At 37.6% G+C, this 21,597-nt stretch overlaps 1 protein-coding gene across 2 annotated transcripts; it reads right to left on the reverse strand.

Moving 5' to 3' along the window:
• Nucleotides 1-452: 452 nt before the first annotated feature.
• Nucleotides 453-16,492, reverse strand: LOC119701762 (MAP3K12 binding inhibitory protein 1). Of its 2 annotated transcripts, none has more exons than XM_038138864.1 (9): nucleotides 16,329-16,492; nucleotides 11,955-12,074; nucleotides 10,073-10,285; nucleotides 9,879-9,975; nucleotides 8,343-8,408; nucleotides 6,502-6,654; nucleotides 3,838-3,935; nucleotides 2,530-2,568; nucleotides 453-1,390 (listed from the first exon to the last, which is right to left on the reverse strand). In XM_038138864.1, exons 1-9 carry the CDS (start codon nucleotides 16,449-16,451, stop codon nucleotides 1,283-1,285), a joined length of 1,017 nt encoding a protein of 338 aa, XP_037994792.1. In that variant the 5' UTR covers nucleotides 16,452-16,492; the 3' UTR covers nucleotides 453-1,282. The 2 variants fall into 2 exon arrangements, with proteins under 2 accessions (XP_037994792.1, XP_037994791.1); XM_038138863.1 differs by having other exon boundaries at nucleotides 453-1,393; nucleotides 16,329-16,491.
• Between the last annotated feature and the right edge of the window lie 5,105 nt (nucleotides 16,493-21,597).

Here is a 21,597-nt window from a genome sequence, read left to right on the forward strand (position 1 = left end):
GTCTCTGGAAGATACTGTACTGATATGTAACGCACATGAAAATCTTCAACTGCAACAGCACCTCTTCATATCCACTGCTGTATCTGAGGCACTCAGATCTCTTCCTGGAAGGACAAGCAACACCTTAGAGGTTACTATCATACTGTCATCCTTCCTGGAGCCAGGACAAGAGCTCAAGCAGCCTTCTCTCCCATCTCAGCTGGTTCATCTCCAGAGAAACATTAGCTGCAGTTGTTATAACAAATGTTTTTCTGGATAAAAAACGAGGTCACAGAAAACACCTACTATTCTTCAAAGGCTGTGCCAAGTCAGTACTGTTCACAACACCTGTAACAGAGACTAATACAGGGACATCAACAAAATGACTGCTCGAAGCAGAGCAGTTTACATAAAACTCTGTCTAGCAGCTACTTTTCTTCTAAACTGAAATAATGACAGACAGTAAACAAAACTTATATAAATAGAAAATGGTTTATTAAAAACAAACAAACAAAACCAAACAAAAAGTCACAACACAATCTCACTTCACTGTCTGGCCAAAAGTCAGACTTTAAGCTAGCATCAATTCTTCAATCATGTAAGCATGCATATAGAAGGGAAGTTGATGCCTTGCTGGCATGCTCCTCAAAATCTCTGGGATGGTTTTTAGAATACATTGTTTGTGAACATGTTATGAAATTTGAATTCCCACAAGACACTGAAAAAGTGAAGAACAGTTGCTTTTATTTACACATATAGTGTTTCCATAAACACCTGTCACACAAATGCAATTTGCTGCATTTCTAACAGCTGTGAAAACAGTGACAAATACAGAAAAAAACCCACAAGTAAGCATGCATTCTGCAAGGTTTAGGTAATTTTTTTCCCCAAGTCAGTGTATTTCTGAGGAAGTATTTAATTTCACAAGTCTGTGCAAACTACTTACATGAACAGTATCCAAAAGATAGTCCTTTTGAATACTTAGTCACCAAGAATAACACGTGAGATGTAGCTTTTGTGTGAGGGTTAAGACTTTTCATATACAAACAATGCTGCAGTCCTCCTTTATAACAGAAGGGAACGGATTATTAGAATGACATTCCTGAAACGGTCTTCATTTGAAAGTAACTATTTCATTAATAAGACTGCTTTTAAACAAGTTACTCTGAAAGAAAGCTTTCAAGATCATCCAAAGGGAGCTTATATGCATGCTTTGTCTTCATTGATAGTCATCTCTGATGAACACTGCTCAGGTCTATGGTTTAGGTATGTACAAATCATGATGAGGATTCTGAAAACACTTTTATCGAAGAAGCTGCTCAGCCTCCTTGAACTTGCTTTCTTTTGTTTTCCTCAGTAATGCCTGTTTTATAGCATTGATCTTTTCATCAAGTTCAGCCAGTGAATAGCTCTGCTAAAAGAACAAAATAAAAATCACAATCATTTACATCTTGTAATTGCCAGAGAAGTGGCTTATCACTTGATACTTGAGGTCACTGCATATTGTACTAAGTGATAGAACTACTTCTGCAGAATTGTCCGAATCTAGTCTTTGCCTATTTAAATTTAAAGGAAAAAGAATGTAAACTTGCAAGAAAGACAGTCCTAATCATGGATCAATATATTCATGCTACTTTTCTTAGATGCTTGGCTAGTCTGCTCATAAAAAACCCTAAGAAATCCCTTCATGTTAAAACACTGGATGAGACTACTTAGATTTTGAGAACTTGGGTTTACAGCTAAAGGGGTTTTTTTTCCTACTGCCCAACATCAAGTTCCTCTGTGCCACTTAACGTGATAATTTTTTTTATGTTTTCTTACACAGGCTGGTCATCATCCTTTTTATAAAGATATTTCACCCTATGCAGGACTTTCTTTCCTACACAAGCCTACTTTCTCAAGTCTCAGATAGCCCATATCCCATTCTAAGCATTCTCCCCAGTCCATCTGTCTCCAAGGTAATAGCTAGAAGCAGACAAGGTTCCAGCCACGGTCCAACCTGCACCAATAACTTCTCTCTAGTGGCCTAAGAGGTACATGGTAAATGCATTGCCTTATGTGATGGTGTTGTGAAAATGGCAAGTCTTACTGACAGGTTAATATCTGCTATAATGTTCGGTCCTCCTGCTGTACTTTTGCCAAGCCAGCCATTACTACTTTTGTCTTTTCATAAACCAATAAAGCAAATTGAAAAATAGTTTTTGAATCAACAAAAACCACTATGCCACAAAACAAAAATGGAAGACATTAATAGAGGGCTGATCAGAATACAGAAATTGCCTATTACTCTCAGCTTGATTAACAGCATTTTAGATTTGTTTTATTCAATCATCCTCCTAACTGGTGAAAACCCTAGTATGCATTCTTAGAAGATTCATGTCATTGTAACATCCATTAGCTTTTTGTCTCCTTTCTTCTCTCTCTGACAGCAAGCCATCCAATACTGATGTAGCTACTTCTGAGAACTTACATACTTGCTTCATAGAACTCCTGCTTACTTTCCACTCAAAACATCCTAAACTTAAGAAAACAAGAGTTAATAGCACTTACATGGGGAGATTGAACCTTTCTCCTCTTGCCAGAACAGCTCTGAGGAAAAGACAATCAAAACAGACTTAATGTTGCACTGACAGACCACAAATAATTCTGTAACAATATTGTTAAGAGTCTTTAAAGTATAAAAAACCCACTGACTGCCATTCCATGGATTAAAGAAACCCTTTTTATAATTAAGTACTTTGGATCATGAGAAATACTACTGGAGAGCAGTCAGAAGCTGTTGAAGCTTCTCCACACTTGGCAGTCAACAACTATCAATTTAACTGAAGCTTCCTTCAGACAGAATTGAGCTTTTGAAACTGTCAATATTTTTGTCCCTAAAATTTGCCTATATCCACATCAATATTTATGCAAAACTTCAGATAAAATGTGCTAATTGCTGTGCAACACTACTACTGACACCACCACAATTTTTTCCCTTATCCTCATTCTAGAGATCCTAAAGCATTTTTAATTGAAATTTCAGCTTATGAAAGTCTATGTTTTAACTTCTGGTTTTCAGCCACTTGAAGAAATAGCCTCACAAATAAAGAACTTTACTGGTCTCCAACACAAATTAAAAAAATTAAACAAAAATGTGTACTACTGCTATTGATTTTTATTAACTGACTCTTCTTTGGCTAATCTGAAGTGAGAAGATATAAATTAAATCGCAATCAACAGTAAAAGAGACATTCTTATTGTTACAAGGGAAAGAAGACCAAGATAACGGACAAGAAATTTCCAGTCAAATAGAGCCTAATGTAGTAACAACTAATGTTATCTTTGTTCTAATACCCTTTGGTGAGTGAAGATTAAGGTATACTATTCAGAGAGAGACAAAGCTCTGCCTGAAAACCAGAAATAAAGAAAATTGCACATGAAGCAATTTTCAAACAGTTTACTCTCTCATCCTTTTGGAAGTTATTCACATATCGTTAGCAATCAGATCATGTACAGAAGCCCAAATGATTTCAGCTGTTTAAAGCCATTAATGATTTGTATCAAAAATCAGCACTTCAGATTTTAAGGCAATGGGGACAAACACAAACTTTCTGACACATTGCTTACAAATTAATTAAGCTTGGGTGGCAGCAATTTTTTTCCCTAACAGATACTTTCTTCTTTTGAGTGAGAAATTAGGTAAATATGAACTTGATTAGATGGTCCACATGTAACATAACCACTACACCAAGCCAGAGTTGTTTATTAAAAGTGTCTGCCCTCGGACTCTAAGTTTTTCTCTGTACATCAAAGATTCAAGCACAAAAGGCATAAACACATTTAGATATGCTGGAAGAAGGTAAGAAAATTTCTTACTACAGATTGAAAATATTCAGGAGACAGTCCTTCCAGCTCAAGGATTTTATCTTCAAGCTTCTTAATTCTCTGATAAATGTCTCTTGGTACTGGACCACCTAAATACATCAGTAGTAATGGAAAGAAATCAGGAAAAGCGCTTGAATACTTTATTTAACTAAACACTGCAAGTCTGACATTTGAATTCTTCAAGATTAGCTATCAACCAGTAGCTGAACAAAACAAATGGATGGGATAATATAAAGGAAGGATAATTAATATGATTCAGGGTAAAACCTGATTGATAAGCCAGTGTAGTCAATGAAAGCAGTAAGACAACTTCACGCAGTTGGCTGAAGTATGTCTGTCAAGGTCCCTGAAACAACTAATGACCACTCTTTGCAACACATCGGTCATGAAATGTTGCTACTTCAAAGCTGACACCAGCATTAGGAGAGAGCAGATGGGATGGCAGACTACATATGAATTCAGCTTTGTTGTGAAAGAAACCTATCTTAGATATCAATCTCCACTGAGCACCAGAGGTTAGAGGACAAGTATGAGTTGTGACAAGAACAGCATTTGCCTGACCATAGATGGGAGAACAGGAGTGGGGAATGTCTGTATTGAATTAAATAATTAAATAACAGAGGTCTAAAAAAAAAAAAAAAAACAACAAAAAAACAAACAAACAAAAAAGCCCCAAGTTCACCCAAGAACCACCCTGACAAAAAAAACCCCACTCAGACCACAAAACCAACAGCACCAAAAAAAATCCCAACTCAACCCATTTGCTGTTTTCATCTATACTACAGCAGCTTGGGCTTGTTTCCCCATGTAAAAATAGAACTGATCAAAAGATCAGCCTTAGCAAGCATCTTATTTGCACTCCATAGTATTCTATAATGAAGTAACTATATGAAATAACTGTTCATCACAACTAAGTACTGGCTATTCCAATTTAAATGATAGTCTGGTTCTGAACTGTATTGACAACCAAGGTCATAGCAAGATTTTACTTTTTGACACTCATTTCCTTTTATTTCTGGGTCTGTTAGACAAGACAGTTCTATTCCACAGATGACCAAAATAGAACTAATGTGAAGTTGGGGTTTATTTTATTTTTTTTGGCCATTCCTCTATTTTGTCCCTTCAAAGAAACAATTGTGCAGGTAGTTTCACTCCTTCAGTTCTGCCTTCTACTCAACACTCAGCATCTACTAATTAAATTGGCTAACTTATCACTCTTAATATAGCTTTCCTTTAATGCAGAGGGAAAAGAGCAGTACTAGCACTGGAAGCTGTTCTGAAAAACAACCAGCAAGTCAAGATTAACTCTTTCTGTTGCTGGAAGCAAAAACTGGTGGAACAGGTAGCTAAGGCATGTTACCTGCTCAGATGAGTATTTTTGCACAGCTGCTGGGGTATGCATCAAATAATATTGAGATGCTCCCCATGACTGCTGATTTGAACAGGAGTTGAGCTGGTATTGCATGCTTCCATCTTCTTAACCTATACTATAGTTTACCTGACCCATTCCTTCAAATAAAATTTGATCACCTATTAGAGGCACAACCTGGAAGCAAGGACCCCTCCTTAGCTACCTCCAGTCATTGTCCCTGATATGCATAAACTCCAAAGTTACACACTGTAACCCTAATGCTGGCCAGCCACTTACAAATTCTGCTTCTATGCACAAAAGCCACCTTATTTTTGAGACAGCTATAGAGCTAAGCATAAAGCTCTGGCTGCCACCTCAAGTGTATCAATGCATATCTTACTCTCCTTGCTACCAGAGAACTTTAATCCACTACACAGTCACAGGATTCTAGCAATCTAGTCAATGTTCCAAATATTTTTAAAATAATGGATTGTCATCTATTCAGTATTCAGAAGAAAAAAAAAATCAAGCATGTCTGCAGTGTCATGTATAGAAAATTCACTTTACTAGATGGAGATAGGGCTTCTGTTCTGTTTTGAAAATAATTTTCAAGAAAAATACTAATTTCTCCTTGATAAGTGCCTCATTGTCCCTCAGTGCTATATTACGGAAAACCAGGGCTGGGGTGAGGAAAGCAACTACCTATAAAACATCAATAGCCTGACAGCTACGGCATTTACTTTAGTGCCTTTAGAAAGGTATGGACTCATGTTCGCAGGCCTAAAGAGAAGTAGTGACAACACGCTTTCCACATTATGGGAAATAAGCTTTACTCCTAAATGTACTTCAAGAAACAGCCATCTTTAGGAAAAGGTTTCAGGTCATTCTTTTTGTTGATTCTACCACCAGCCCACAAGTTGTCCATGAAGCAGCCCTTAGTCCTAAACTCAGCTTTTCCTGTTAAGTGGGTCAAGGCAGGACTCCAGTGGGTATAGAGAACCCCAATCTCCAGATATTCCATATTATTTTAAATCCTGTTCTGATGTGCCTCTCTCTTATTTGCCACCACATAAAGTGTACATTTCCTAACTCAGCATCTCAAATTGTGCATAAACCTGGGTTCCATTTTGGGCATAAAACCCTAAACACCAGATCACTTTACGTGGGGTGAATGAAACCCTTCAGTGGATCTAGATACTTTTTTTACAGTATCAGTTTTTATAGACTTGCCCAGTTTCACCACAGTAATCATAACTCTAGTATAAAATGGCACACCAATGTTAAAATTATAACATCACACAAACCTGTTTGTAAGCGTAAGTGTGCTTCAATGTTTTGCAATCTCTCCTCAACAGCTTGGTTTCCACAGTCATGCATGGGTACACTGGCTTTGTGACTGGAGCCATGCATTCCTTCAGACCTAGTCTGAGGTCCATATGTATTTACTACCCTAGAAACTAGGTAAAGAGAAAATAAATTTCACATATATGCACATGAAACACAAAGCGGATCTAACTAAAAGAATCGAAATACTGAAGCACGAAAACCTGTGTTAAATCAGTTTTACAGAAGTCTTGCATATGAAGGGTCTCACACACAGTAAGATCAAAAGTTCAAGTAAAAGCACTTACTTATGTTTTTGCATGAGTAACTAAGCCTAACAAAACCCCTGGATTTTACATATGCAAAGTAAAAGAATTACTCATACATTCATGTAGAATGGCAGTGTCAAGAATTTGTCATCAGCGGCTGATAAACAGCAGAAACCTTGATATCTATGTCAGCAGTTGCACATGAGAGCTTCGCTGAATGCAAAGAAGAGGCCAGACTTAATATTACAGGAAGCATCATAAATACAGGAAGATGAGGGGAGGTACACAACTGGAAGAACCAATACAAACCTCAGCAAGAAAGTTCACTTTCATTTTTGTCATCTGGATAAAAGCTTTAGTGACTCTTAGCTGCATCTAGGACTATCTTTTACCCACGCTGAACCATGTCTTCATCAGAAGATTTTGCTCATTTCTCATTACATCAGAGTAATTTCTTAAGTTCTCCTCATAGAACTACTGCAGTGTACTGCCGATTTAAAGACTATATTGGCAGATCCAGATGCTGAAGCACACGCACACACACATCATCCTACATACATACATACACCTTCGTGAGTGCAACATGCTGCATTCTTGCTTGAGTTTATGCTGGTTTTACTTCCAATTCTTTTCTAAATGTTTTTCACATTTCAGTCCTGAACTGCTCCCTGAAGTGAAAGCTTCCCTTCTTTTTCCTGTATTATGCTGCCATCCAACCAACAAATTAATACTCAATTTAAAACAGTGACTATTGAAAGAGGTTCTTTGTGAAAGATTCTAAAATCAAACTCACTTCCCCATTTCCTTCTTAGCTCACCATACCTTTCAAAATTTATTATTTTGCTTTACAGTATTATTCTAAATTAAAGAATTCAAAAGAATTAATTGGTTTCTAGGACCAATATCAAGTGGATAACTGAGTATTACCACTTTGAAAATTGCAAAAGAGGGTTGCTTTCATTCTCATTTTGGTTATTTTGTTTGTTTTTAAGAAGGATAACTTGCGTACACCTAGAGAGCAGCAGATGAACAACCAATATATTACACACAACTTCTGTTGGACATAATTTCTATATTCTTTCCAAAAAATAGTGCAGTGATAAATTCATTCCCCAGCTTGTCACTTCTTATAAATCTATGCCTGAGAACTTCCACTGTCTGAAAATTATATTCTATTTCAAGACACTTGCACAAACTTACGAAAAATAGAAGATAATCCTATTTAATCTCAATTCCTTATTGACGGTTTCACCTTAGAAGAAAAACTAATTGTTCACCTTCTCTGTCCTGCTTTATCTTTTCCACATTTCCTTTCAGACAATGAAAATAGGCTATTTTGTTTTGGTCTTTAGTGCCTAACCATTCATTTAGTGAAGCAGTTATGGGATTTAAAACCTTGAAGACATAAATGAAGATGTAAAAGTATTCACTAGAGTAAGAAAATCAATACATTTTGTTTGCAATTTTGACATTCTATAAAAAGTTTTGATATCAAAAACTTATCAGTGCTGTTATATCTGGACACTGAAATGGGTATTAAAAGAGTTGCTTACCCTTTATATGACTTTTAAATCCAGGATAGGGTGTGAAAATTGCATCTGTTCTGGCACAGCTATTTTCTAAATAAATAATGATATAACAAGTGAGATCCAAATTCTGTATTTATAATTAAAAATATTCTAACCACCATCAGCTTTGATGCTTTAAACGAATCTAATTAAAATGCTTCAAACAACAAAAAAATCAATAAAAAAAAATACTTAATTCATTCTACAATCACTTGCCCATTAATAGTTTCACACATTTGCATGAATTTACTGCTTTTAATTGGATAAGTCACTCATATAAATGTATTCACATGTGTATATAGAAGTTTACTGGAGCAGGACCAAATTTATTTGGTTCTTACTTTTCACTGCATTTCTCTGTAACTTATTTCCTTCTTCCTGTACAGAAGCCTTTCTCCTGCTTACCACTGTTATTCTGGTTTTATGTCTTTTTCTGAAACTCTCCTATTTTTCGACTGTGATCTAGTTTATTTGTCAGCATTCTTTCCTAAATCTTTCTGCATTTATTCTGATCCATGTGACTTCTTTCCTTAGCCTAACCACAAAACCTATACTATGGAGCACCTTCATTTATTCTGATGTTTCTATTTTCATAGAAATCTCTGTTCATTACACCAAAGCTCTACACATATTTTATTACACCCGAACAATGAGACAAGTCTTATTATCAATTCTTCTGTACATAACTACCAATTCTGGGAAACAAGGTTTCACTATCTAGCATATTCTACTAAACTTTGGCTGTCCTTTGCATTCCAACATTCAAGCAGTTAAATTCTCTACAAAGCTTAGTGAACAATAAGCTTTGATCTCTAAGAGTTTAAGTACCTCAAAGAGACAATGCACATGTGGGTTCACAGGTACTTAGAAAATATCTCTGTACAACTTATGTAGTTATGTATATAAAATTGTCTTAACTTCCAAGATGCATTTGGCTACAGCTACTGATCCTGTAAATGGGATCCAGTCTGCCAAATGGATTTAAGATTGGTTACAGATACAGCCAATTGTACTACAATGTGAGCAATGTTAAAAAGTCATTTCAAGTAGCTAGTAATTCAAATTCATTGTAAAAAATACTTCTTTGTAATTTAACTAGCATTAAATTAACTTCAATGTGAATATGCAACTCACAAGACATTTATGAATTGCAATTCCATTTCCTTTGGAGGAAACCTAGTTAAAACACTGGGAACAATAGCTACAAAATCATCTGATCCAAGATAGCAGTTCTTAAAATTAACACAATAATAGATATAATCTTTCTGTATGGGATGCATTAAACATTGTCATCCAGTGACTACTCAATTTATTATTCTGACATCTGCAGTACACATGCAAGTTTTAAACTTTAAAACAAAGTTACTCTTGAAAAAAAGTTCTGTTTTAAATATAGATTAGTGCTTTTGAAAAACAAAAAAAAACCAAAACAAACAAAAAAAACCCCCAAAAACAAATCAACAAAAAAATCCCCACACAACTTGAATTACTATGAAGATTAAAGTCCGGCTAGCCAGTTACCTTGATTACAATCAATAACATTGCAAAATTCCCTGACATTATTTTCATTGATCTCGGCTTGTTTCCTCTCGATGAAGGCTGATATCCGCCTGTCAATCTGCAGGTAATAAACATGAAGGCATATATCTATTTCATTCTTTAAATTTAAAATTTAGAAAGGTCTTTCTGTTTTTAAACTCACATAAATCACTTACTTCTGCTTTTCCAGCTTTTATTTGGACCACTTCTGGATCAAAATTGAAACGAGCATCCTTCAGATCTCTCAAGTCATAACTTCCATATTTTTCTTCAGTCTGACTGTTACCATCATAAACATCTAAACTTGTCTGGCTTTCTGTTTTACCTCCAGGTTCAACATGGCCTATATTTTCCTCTTTGATCAATGACTGGAGTTTTTCTAAGAGAGGCTGAACAAAGAAAACAGTGTATTAGGGTTCAAAAAAAAAAAACAGTCCAAAAGTCCCAAAGCCAAGAAGACAAGTACTATTTCAATTTCCAGACTAATGGAAATAATTTTGGGAATTACAACATCTTCCTCTGATGCAACACAGTAATAAGATTAAAAAGAAGTTCCAAATATTGTGCACACCACGATTCTGACCTTTTTGACATGTCTTTTAGAGGTTTGTAGAGGAAAACTCCCAAATTTCTGTGAAAATCTGCCCATACTCCTGTGTTACTAGCTAAATCAAAGCTTCTGTCACTGGCATCAATGCCACTTAATTAACATGTCATTCAAATGCTTACTCAGAACAGTAAGGCTTAGTATTTTTCCTCCTTAACATGAAATCTGGTGCTCTTACACTGTAAAGCCTTTATCACATCAGCACTACATTCTCCACTTGAAACTGTAGTTGCCCAAGTGAATGAGAGAACACAGACATGAAATACATAGGCATTAGCATGAGCACATGCTTTGCTTGACACAGTTGATTATCTACTTAGGTCATGAAATTAAATGAGAAAAGGCACTGACATTTGTGGCAGGAAAAATGCTTATTTTACTGCAGTAACTCTTACGTACGATGTAACATCACAACCTCAGTTCAAATATATGTCCCTGTCTATTTTTAATTTCCATCAGTTTCATCTAGTCTGAATTTCACTGCTTATTTTTCCTCTATAAATTAAAATAATTTTTTTTAAAGACAACATGGCTTTTAGCAGTCATATTTTCCAAAATGGAATCAAACTCCAACTTGCAGCATTCTTACATGTTGGATGTAAATTTTATTTGCTTTTATCTTGCACATATTCTCTTTCTGCTCATAACACCAAAGATCTGGTGAATGTCTGGAAAACAAAAGGTCTTTCTTTTACCTACAGACAAGAAAATACAGAAACTTCCCTTTTCATCCTCTCAGTACTAGGCACCTCAAATAATTCATTGACTAGCTGAAGTAAAATAGTAGTACTCAAATCCCCTCTTCTACATATGAACTATCAAGGTCAAAACACTGCTCAGTTACCAGCTGACAAACTGCTAACCCTCCCTGCCATGCAACTAAATTACTTTTGGCAGGGTCGGAAAGTTTCAAATAGTTAAAAGAAATGACAGTAATGGTGACTGGCTACTTGGCAAGATGAGACATTAATGTCAAAGAAATTACTCTTAAAAAAAAAAAAACTACGTTGAAAATATATTTAATTGCAGTAAGACACTCCAGGATGTGTCATGCTGGGATAATGCCACTTCTTGAACCACTGAAAGCACTCTGTGAGCCTCAAAACTCACCCAACGCATGGAATCATTATCATAGCATGACACACACCTGCCGTGTCTTATTGCTTAATTATAACCCACCATAGATGGAAATGTATCCCATTTACAATGCAAGTCTAGAAATCAATGAGGCTGCATTTATTCAGCCTGCTCACCTACAGTGGCTATTCTGAAAAATCCGTAAATGTGAGTACCTATGGAGCATAGTGGAATCCCAAGCATTTAATACTTTTGCAATCCTTTTTTACTGAACACAGCAATGTAAGAACAAAATTACTGGAATTTTACAGTTGAGATTACTTTTAGTTGTTGATCGCTGTTGTCAAGGCAAATGTGTCCCATGAAATATTTACCTGTAAACATAAAATATGCTGCTGAAGTGCACTAAAGAGCAAGGCTGGCTGAAGTGCTGATGTGCTCTGAAGCTTGCTCCAATCGATTACAACTTTCACAATATCCTCTCCGAGATTAAGCTTCAACAGGGCAAAACAATAAACAATTACATTATATGTATTAACATCAAAAAAGTATACAAGAGTCCTACAAGACAACAATCATGTTCAGTCTCATACAGACCCATCCCAATTTCAGATTAGAACATTGGAGATTTGATAACAAATATAGTCCAAGCAGCTATCATTTTCCAAATAAGGTAGTATTTGTAGAATATATTCAAAAATTAAAAATTCCTTACTAACTTATCATGCTTTCATTGTATTAATTCAGTCCTTAGCTTTATTTAATTAATGTTTATGTATGAAAGCTTATTGTTCATGTTAATCACCCACACCATCTTTTCTTTTAATGGATACTAGAACCACCAGCATGAAGACCCATGACCCAGGATAGCAGTCTCCTGTAAGTTCATGAATTTTATTCCAAGATTGCAAGACCATCTATGCCTGAATGACTCATGCCTTGATGTAACACCATGGCACATTCTTGAATTTTTACTTGCTGCTAATCCAAAGGAAGCTTTATATTAAAAATAAGTGCATAAAAACATGTATTTTTAATATCTCAAAGTTTAACAAACTCTGGATTACACAACACCATTATTAAACCTATTTTCAAATCACACTATTTTCCTGTGTATGCATTCATACTGAAACGAACAATTGCCACAGTCTATTCTCACTTCCAAGGAACTGCAATATTTAACTCCCAAGACAATAAAGAAAAACACACATAATAAATTTGAAGTATTGTTTAAAAGAACTGTGTGCTTTCTATAAACTATAAATACACCTCCTAATACAAAGATGATTGTCAATAAACTCTAATGGGATAACACACTTTCACACCCAATTTGCCCTTTTTGTTACACTAAAGCATTTCTCAAGATGGTCACTTTCATCTCCCAAAGCTAAGAAGGTTGTTCCCCAACCAAGCATGCTGCAAGTGATACCCCAAATTCTAAATACAGATAAAATTCTTCTTTGAAATCAAGAGGACCTACAGGTACTCTGCTTGTAACACAGAATTCCCAGTTCATATGCATACTTGTACATCTATTCCTCACTCCTTCCATTAAAATAAAAAGCGGGGGTGGAAACAGAAAAAGTACCTCAGGAAAATGACAAAAGTGACCTTCGGTCTAAAGACATTTAACTTCTAACAGCATCAAACATCATAAACAAGAACACAGAATGCATATGCACTCATGTCCTGAAGCCAGCACAAAGTGTATGAAACACCGAGAACTGGACACAAGAAATGCCTCCATCACTCTGAAGGCAAAGCTGTGGATGAGAAGCTGTCCCACCTTAGTTTCAAATCTCAGCATTAATTTTGTAAAGAATTATAAGCCCGAACCTTCCTCCTTTAGTCAAAGATCAGCCTTGCTAAATTCAGGGTTAGTTCCCAAATTACATTGCAAGGGAGACAGTCTGACTAGACATACAATGTATTTTAGATAATTTTCACAAATGGTTATCCCTGTTTAGTACTTAAGCCAAATACACAGGATGTAGGAAAATAAATGTTCTAGGATATACTAATTTTAAAGAAGTTTCAAAATCAAGAATGTATTTAGAACATAGTAGGAATAGAATTTACTTTAGGAATTAAGCCTGTGCATGTGATCATCTGAAGTACGTATTTCTGTCTGAAGTTTCCAGAGTAATATCTCCTATATGCTATATTACAGTCTACTGACAGGGTAAAAAAGGTGTACATTAAGTCATCCAAATGAAACAAAATAGAAGTGCTACTGCAATTTCCTAATAAGCCTCCTTTTTCAAGAAGAGTAAGCCGATATGTGCCTTCATTTCATAATGGACAACTGCTGTCCAGGCGGTTCAAGGCACAAAAAGCAACAGAACTTGTAAATTAAAATAACTTAGAGGCCAGTCATATTTTTAACTCACAGACACTGCTTTTAAATAAAAGTCAAGAATAAACCCCTCCTGCATCAACAAAAGTTTCTAGTATAAGAGAGTAAGTTCTCAGCTTTCACATCCTACTACTTAGTAGAACTGTGACAAACAGATTTATAAATTCAGTGTTTTGATAACTTCAAAGCCTTTGACTAATTGCAAGTCCACAGCCTATTCAATTTAGAGGGTCATATGCAATTTCAGCCCTTTGAAATTTGTTTTATGTAAACACTGGCTATCACTTGAATCTTAAATAACTTTTCAGGATCAGCTATATTGGTTTTAAGAGCTGTTATTCTCAGATGTCCTCCTGGTCACATACTGCCACTGATTGCTCCAGTAAAAAAATCCTGTGCCAGAAATATTCCTGCTTACAGCTCTATTTACCAGCATAAATCCAACCCAAACCACTATAATGAATCAAACTGTGACTGCTAACGATCTGGCACATGCTCGGTCATCTCTATGGAAGGGAAACGGGGAATCAGTAGTTTCAGTTAGAAGTGCAAGACAGCTTGCTAGAAGCCATAAGGGGGTAGAAGACAGCAGTTAAATCTGTCACAACTCAAGCACTGGCAGACAAGTGTGTAACTCAGCAACTGGCAAGGATCATAACTGAGCAACTGAAAGGACTTTCACAGTTAGGTGGAGCAACCAGATCCTTATCCAACCAGGGCACTGGACAGTAAAATGTGTCTGTTGTCATGGAAAGAAGACACTCCAGACACCAAAGAAGACAATTATACTCTGCACCATAGCTACTGTAACTCTACTGAGGAGATGCAGCCAATCTAAACAGTTCTCTCACAATGGTCTGTGCACACCCAGTTATTTTTAAAAATCACCACGGCCCTTCCAGTGACATGCTAGTTGTAGAGTCAGCTTTGGAGAAAAGTAAGCTGCCGAAGTCCAGAGGGAAAAATAAGAGTTTTTAATGTAGTTTAGAAACAATTAATAAACTTGGGATGAATGCCCTAGTTAAAAGCTCAGGAAAGTTTCCCCTTAATCTCCTTTGTGTTTCTCATATATACAAGAGTTCCAAATTTTCTCTGATGTGTTCTACTACTGTCATTCATAGTGCTGTCCTCACACTTATAGATAAACTGACAATCACTAGCTCTTCATTAATCACATTCACAATTTTCACCAGGAAGAATTAAGGGGCCTTTAAACTTCAATAGATAGTTTCATGACTCAGTAACCCTATGAGCCAGCCCTGTCTGAACATCACACTGTTTAGTGCTTTAGTGTTCAAAAGCCATGGCAGTTTGTAACCATTTCAGAGACAGGAAAACAGACTCTTAACTAAGTGCCCGAATTATCAAGCCCTTCATTGTGGTTGCCTTTTGTCTGAAAACAGAGACAATTGCTAGCATACTTAGAGAGAAGCAAATATAATAGAATTCTATACATATGAGAGGTGAAACACTCTAAAAAATCATTTCAGATCAGCCAGCAGCTACTCCTAAACTGCCTCTGCATCTAAGAGCCCATTTCTGTACCAAACTTGCATTAAGTTACACTAGCTCCTGCAGCTATTGATCATCATCTGGCCCCAAACCTTCAAACTGCTAACTCTTGAAGTAAAAATGTGCTTCTACTGCCTTCACAGAACTGCATAAATGTTTCCACAGTGGAAAATTAATCTGTATATTGTTTATAACAATAAATAAGTTAATACTAAATCTTCTCCTGATAAGGGCCTTCCACAACTGCTGTGACATCTGTTACACAACTCACAGACATTACTAAACATAAAGTAGGTGTTTCAACTTAAGTACCATAGAGCAGAGCACCTTTAAAAATTCTGACCCTTAGATATACTGTGTGTTCCATAGCATGTCACTACCAAGGCAGGGCTAACTTCAAGCTCCTGATCGTTTATTTTGATTTAATGCACAGCAAGCTTTCGGTAGCTTTTCAAATCAGAGCAATTAATTAAGATGCAGCAATTAAGCAAATTGCACTTTCCCATGGAAAAGATCATCCGTCGAACTACAAAGTGGCACGCGACGTCCCGTCACTGCGAGGCCAAGGCACGGTCCCGCTGCGGGACAGAGGCAGCAGCAGCAGCCGCGCACGCTGGGGCTGCCCCGGCCGGAGGGAGCGCGGGAGGCAGAAGCCAGGCAAGCGCCAACAACTCCCCCAAGAGAGGCAGCTCCCTTGTCTGTGGCAGATTTATGTCCTCTGCAGCGCTGCTCCCTATTCCTGGAGCCCACAAGGGCCCCGCAGGCCGGGGCCAAGCAGGAGCCAGCCCTGCGTGGGCCCCCAAAGCGAGGTGATGCGAGGCGGGCGCGGCGCCCAGCCCAGCTCCGCCCAGGACCTCTCCCTCCGCCCGCACTCACTCACCTGCCCCGCCAGCCCGGCCAGACAGCGCAGGGCGCTGCTCGCTACCTCAGAGGCCGCAGGGTCGACCTCCGGAGCGGGGGCGCCGGGCGGGAGCGGGCCGGGCGCCGCCACCGCCGCCGCCATGACACCGGGACGGGCCGCGGCCGCGCCGTCGCTCCGCGATGACGAACGCTGGCGCTGGCTCCGCCCCGCGCGCTGATGGACAGGCCAGGCAGCCAATGGCGAGGCTCCGCAGCGCCGGCCCGGGCCGAGGGGCGCGCTCCCGTGCCGCTGTGGGGGCGCGCTCCCGTGCCGCTGAGGGGGCGCGCTCCCGTGCCGCTGAGGGGGCGCGCTCCCGGCCGGCCCCGCGCTCCCTCTGCCCCGGCCCCGGCCGCGCCTTGCGGGAGCCGCTCCACAGAGGCCTCCTTCGCGGGGGAAGGACCAGCAGTGCTTATTTCAGTACATCACATGGCCGCCCTTGTTTCGGCTATGCCTTTCTGGTTCCCCCTTCACTTTTTTGCATTCTTACGTGTTGTTCAAAGCCTTGACTCTTCTGGTTGCAGCGGGGTTGTTTTTAAATCAGACTACAAAGTTTGTCAGCGTACTCATGGTTATGGGGATCGCAAAATTGTATTCCCTGTAAGAGATGTTTACTTGTAAATTTCTTTCTAAAAAAGTAAGTAGAAATTCCTAAGAAATATTAAGTAGAAATATTTACAAAGGTTTCCTACCTGATGTTTCTTTTGATAGCCAAATTTCGATCTTCACGCTTCTTTCTGTCCCCTGACCCTCTACCCTCAGTATTTTTTATTCCCATGAAAAATGGTGAGTGCAGTTGTATACACCAATGTTGAAACATTCTTAAATAAAAATGTTTAGAAAGGCAGATGAATTTATTTGACTGATGTTTTGGGGGGCCTTTACCAGATGAGATGTACCTTGATGTAGTGAAAAAAAATGGTACTAAACAAGGCTTTCAGCACCAGCAACCCACAACATTTGACGCAACTCAAGCAGAGAAAGCTCTGTTCATTTCCAGAGAAAAATTTGTTCCAAAGAGGACTTCAATGGTTACAAACATACTGCATGGAAGTCTGCATTTTGCAAAAATATCTAGGTTAAACTAGATGGCATTTGCTTGGATTCAGTTGATGAGGACCATTCTTTGGATTCAGAAATACTTATGGCAGAGTGTGTTCGTGATTTAGAAGCTTTGAAAGACATAGAAATTTACTTAAATCTTGAAAACACAGAGTTTTTGTTAAATACCATTTTGAACACATGCACAGAATATGGTAGTCAGTTAGTAAAATTAGTGAAATTTTGTTTTGCATTTCTGTGCAACAATACTAATTCCAGCTTGTGATCAAGGGCTGCTTCACCCTACCTTGCCTCTTGCAGTTTTGTCTCTGGACAGGCAGCTGGGGCAACCCTGCTAATGTAATAATGTCATTTGGATCAAATCATGAAGTTTTCAAGAATAAAGGAAAATACATTGCCCTTTCCCCTTCCCTACCAGCACTACAACTCTGAACTAACACATAAGGGATCTGCTGGCCAGAGCAGAATGTGGAGCACAGATGTAACAACTTGGCATTGCTTGTTGCTTCTCAGTGTTGGAGGAGACAGTTTGTCCTGAATTAATTCCCAATGACCTAACAAGACAGAACAAGTCCAGGCATTTGCACCAGTTTTTAACTTCAAGTGATGAGTGCTCAGCTACCTGATAGATTCCAGCTTTCCTGGAGTGATGGAGCAGATGTGTCCTACTTTAGCAACGGGTACATGCAGCTTTCCTAACTGGGAGACCTAAGATCTTTCCTTTACTTTTGAGCATGTTATCTTTACCTGTAGCCAGAGGTTGTTTTGGGGTAAAAAACATTTCAAATTAAATATATAAGCATATAAATATCAGAAAGATACATGGAAATATAAGGGAGATTTAATGAATGTGGAGGATTTCAAGAGACAGTGGAGGTCATACACATTATTTATTCAGTGCTCATTACAAGAAGAGTAGGTAAAAGACCAGGAAGTATTCAGTAAATTTGTTGATGCCCACCTTTTATTTACTAAGATAACAATTCCTTTGTGGAAAGACTTTCTTCCTACTTGCTCTGTCTCAGAAGACCTTGATCTGGGTTGCAGCTGCTAGTTGAATAAATTTGGTATCATCTGAAGTTTCACAGATTAAATTATGCAATGCATTAAACAAACATTAACAGAACAGAAATAATCCAAGGTGATTTAAGAGATTGGGAAAATGGGAGCATGTGAGGAAATGAACACAGAGGGGAAAGTGTGCAAATACAGCTAAGGCAAAGATGTTAAACCTTCATACCTAACGGAAGAGACAGACCAGAGCAGAATGGTTCCAGAAGATGATTATATGCTCACTGGATGTAGTACACAGTAAAAATGAATTCACTTGTAATTGCCTCTGGAAGTAAAGCTAGCCGCAGTAAATCCAGGCCTCCATAAAGACAGAGGAAATTACATGGCATGCTCACTAAAGCTGGTGAAGCAATAAAATATTGGAAGCTCTCATTGCTGGAAAGATACTGGTAATTTGGAATAAATTTATAGAAAACTGGCAAGTAGTGGATTGCCAGAGATAGAGATACTTTTTTAGAAAGAGGAATCAGAAGATTTAAATATGTCTAACTTGGCAGTAATGTCCAGATATTTTAATAATATGACAACAAGGGAGAGAGTAATCTGGAGTTGCTTTCAACACTCGGGGATAGAGTTGTCATTTATTGTTGCTTCTCTCACTGAAGCCACCTTGAAAATATAAGTGCAAATCCATGAAGTTCTCAAATATCAAATATTGTGGTTGGAGTAAAATTACTTTGAAATAGAAAAGTATTTTGGTTTTGGACTATTGCTTCTTTTTATTTTGTTTGTAAAATGATAAACATATTCACCTCTTTCCAAGTCTAGGAGCCTTTAAGCAATTTAAAATCACAGTAAACCTCAGTCAGTTGACACAAGTTCTCTTCACTGGTCACCACTGACATAATTGCCAGCACTATTTCTTCTGCTGAATATTACAGTACCATAATTTCTGAACTCACACTTTAATTTTGTCTCTAACTAATACCCAAAGAAAGGTAGGTGCTTGGCAGAATGTACCAGTCACTGAGGTTTGTTGTGCCAAAGAGTGAAGTGCTGAGCTAAGGAGGCTGTGTAAAATATAAGCAGATTTTTCTCCTGAATTGAAAAGCTCTTGCTATTTACTTCTGCTTATGTCAGCTGTAATGCAGAGAAAGGCAAAAGAGGCAATGCTTAGGAAAAAAACCCCTGAAATAATTTGAAGCTTCAAAGATAAAAACAATACTCTGAATTCTGTCCAAAGCCCCAGGAAAATGGTTCCGTTTGACACCCTGCTGTAAGTGTAGTTTTTCCTAATATTCAGATTATCAGTGCTGTACTAAATTATCTCAGTTATAAAAAGAAAATTGATAGTATTGTACTCATTAAATAGTTAAATAGGGTTAAAATAGGAAATTACGAAGTCCCTCCAAAATAAAAGCTTTTATTTATTTTTCCAAGCATTAATTTCAGAATTAAGAGCACTTCACTTCTGTTGCTTCCCAAGTACTCAGGAAAAGGCATTGCTCCATCGAAGTTTATAGATCCTGGTTCAACAGGATACTTAAGTTCATGCCTAATTTTAGCCCAGCTGAAAAAAAATCTCAGCCTGCATCCCTAAAATGTAGTCATGTGCTTATTAACTTCATTAAATAAGGCTCTGAATTGCAAATCTGGCTCTCCAATAGGAGCTGCATTCCTTCAAAGCAAATGTCTCTGCTGACCTTTTGATGTTTCTTTCACTTTATCAAAGTTTAGAAAGCCCTGTTCAGACAGGATTGGAATGGGATTTGTACAAAATGTCTTGGTGGAAATACAGCCCTGATGTATTTGCCATTACAGAAAAAAGGCAAACCAACAAACCTATAAGTATCTTACATTTGTGACTTGCAGTAATTTGATCGTTCCTAACATTTGTGATGCTGTTGCCTGCATTCTATTGAGTGTCCTTATCCTGGCATGCAGATATACCCATGACCCTTCCTTTCTGAATTGTTTTACACTTGTGATTTTCTAATACTGCTTCATGCTCTTCCTTACTTTGGTCTTTATTTTCATTGTCTTTGTTTAGTAATTTTATAACACACCTAAATTTTATACCCATACCCACCTGCCCCCTTTCTTGCTGCCATCTGCAAATATGATTAGCACTCTGCACAAAATCCTTCAGCTCAGTTATATAATTTGGGATTGAGAACTGACCCCTGCAAGTCCTAGCTCCGCAGTTCTTCTTAGGAAGTCAGTGAACCGTTATTATAATTATTCTGTGTTTGCAAATTCTAGACTTCTATAGCTACTTTGAAAGATTTGATTATAAATCTCCTTCCTATCATTTTCTTGTGAAACTATCATATAAAAATGTAGAAGGTGCCTTGCAGATCACAGTGTTTCCTCTTTTCACAAACTGTCAGTAATTTGACACAAACATTGTGAAATTAAGTATTCATACCTGAAGACAGACTAAAAATTAATAATTTTCCATTGCATTAATATGTGCATGCTGTACGTATTATATATTTAACTCAAGTTTAACGGGACACTTGAACATCTATATTTAACAGGGAAACAGGAATATAGCATATTTATTCCAGAGAAGATTTAACTATTGGGGTTCTTTGATTACTGAGTGCTTGATTTTAAAATTGTAGCTTGCATCTTTATTAGTATAATCTGACTATTATTTTAAAATAAATAATAGTGATGGATGCTTAGAATATTTTAAATAGGTTTCTTCAGTTGTGCTATGTACAAGCTTTTCACATATCTTATCTGGGAGCCAAGTCCTTTTCTGAACATTACAGTCTTCTTGGCCTTCTGTGGAACAGTTATATTGCTAAAATATAAATTTATCTCCTGCTTCAACAGTTCAAATTATAAATTTCTGTACCCCAGTAGCTAGACATTTATCAATGAATAGACCACATCTGTCATTATTAGTCTGATCAATCATTCCATGTTCTGGCAGCCCCCTGGCAGACTTCAAAAACCGGATCCAGATCTAGTTTAGATATGACATTTGTGGACTGATAGTTGAAAAGAGGGGCCTGTATTATGTAGTTGTGTTGAGCCTCTCAAATTAGCCTTAAGGAATTTGTATATCCATATGACAAAGTAGGATAGGTACCTGAATCCTGTAAGCTTCTCTGGATATGTCCTTCTGTGTTCATTCCACCTGCAGTATTCTTTGACTTCCTCT

The sequence above is a fragment of the Motacilla alba genome, chromosome 5, assembly GCF_015832195.1.
Source record: "Motacilla alba alba isolate MOTALB_02 chromosome 5, Motacilla_alba_V1.0_pri, whole genome shotgun sequence".
NCBI lineage: Eukaryota > Metazoa > Chordata > Aves > Passeriformes > Motacillidae > Motacilla > Motacilla alba.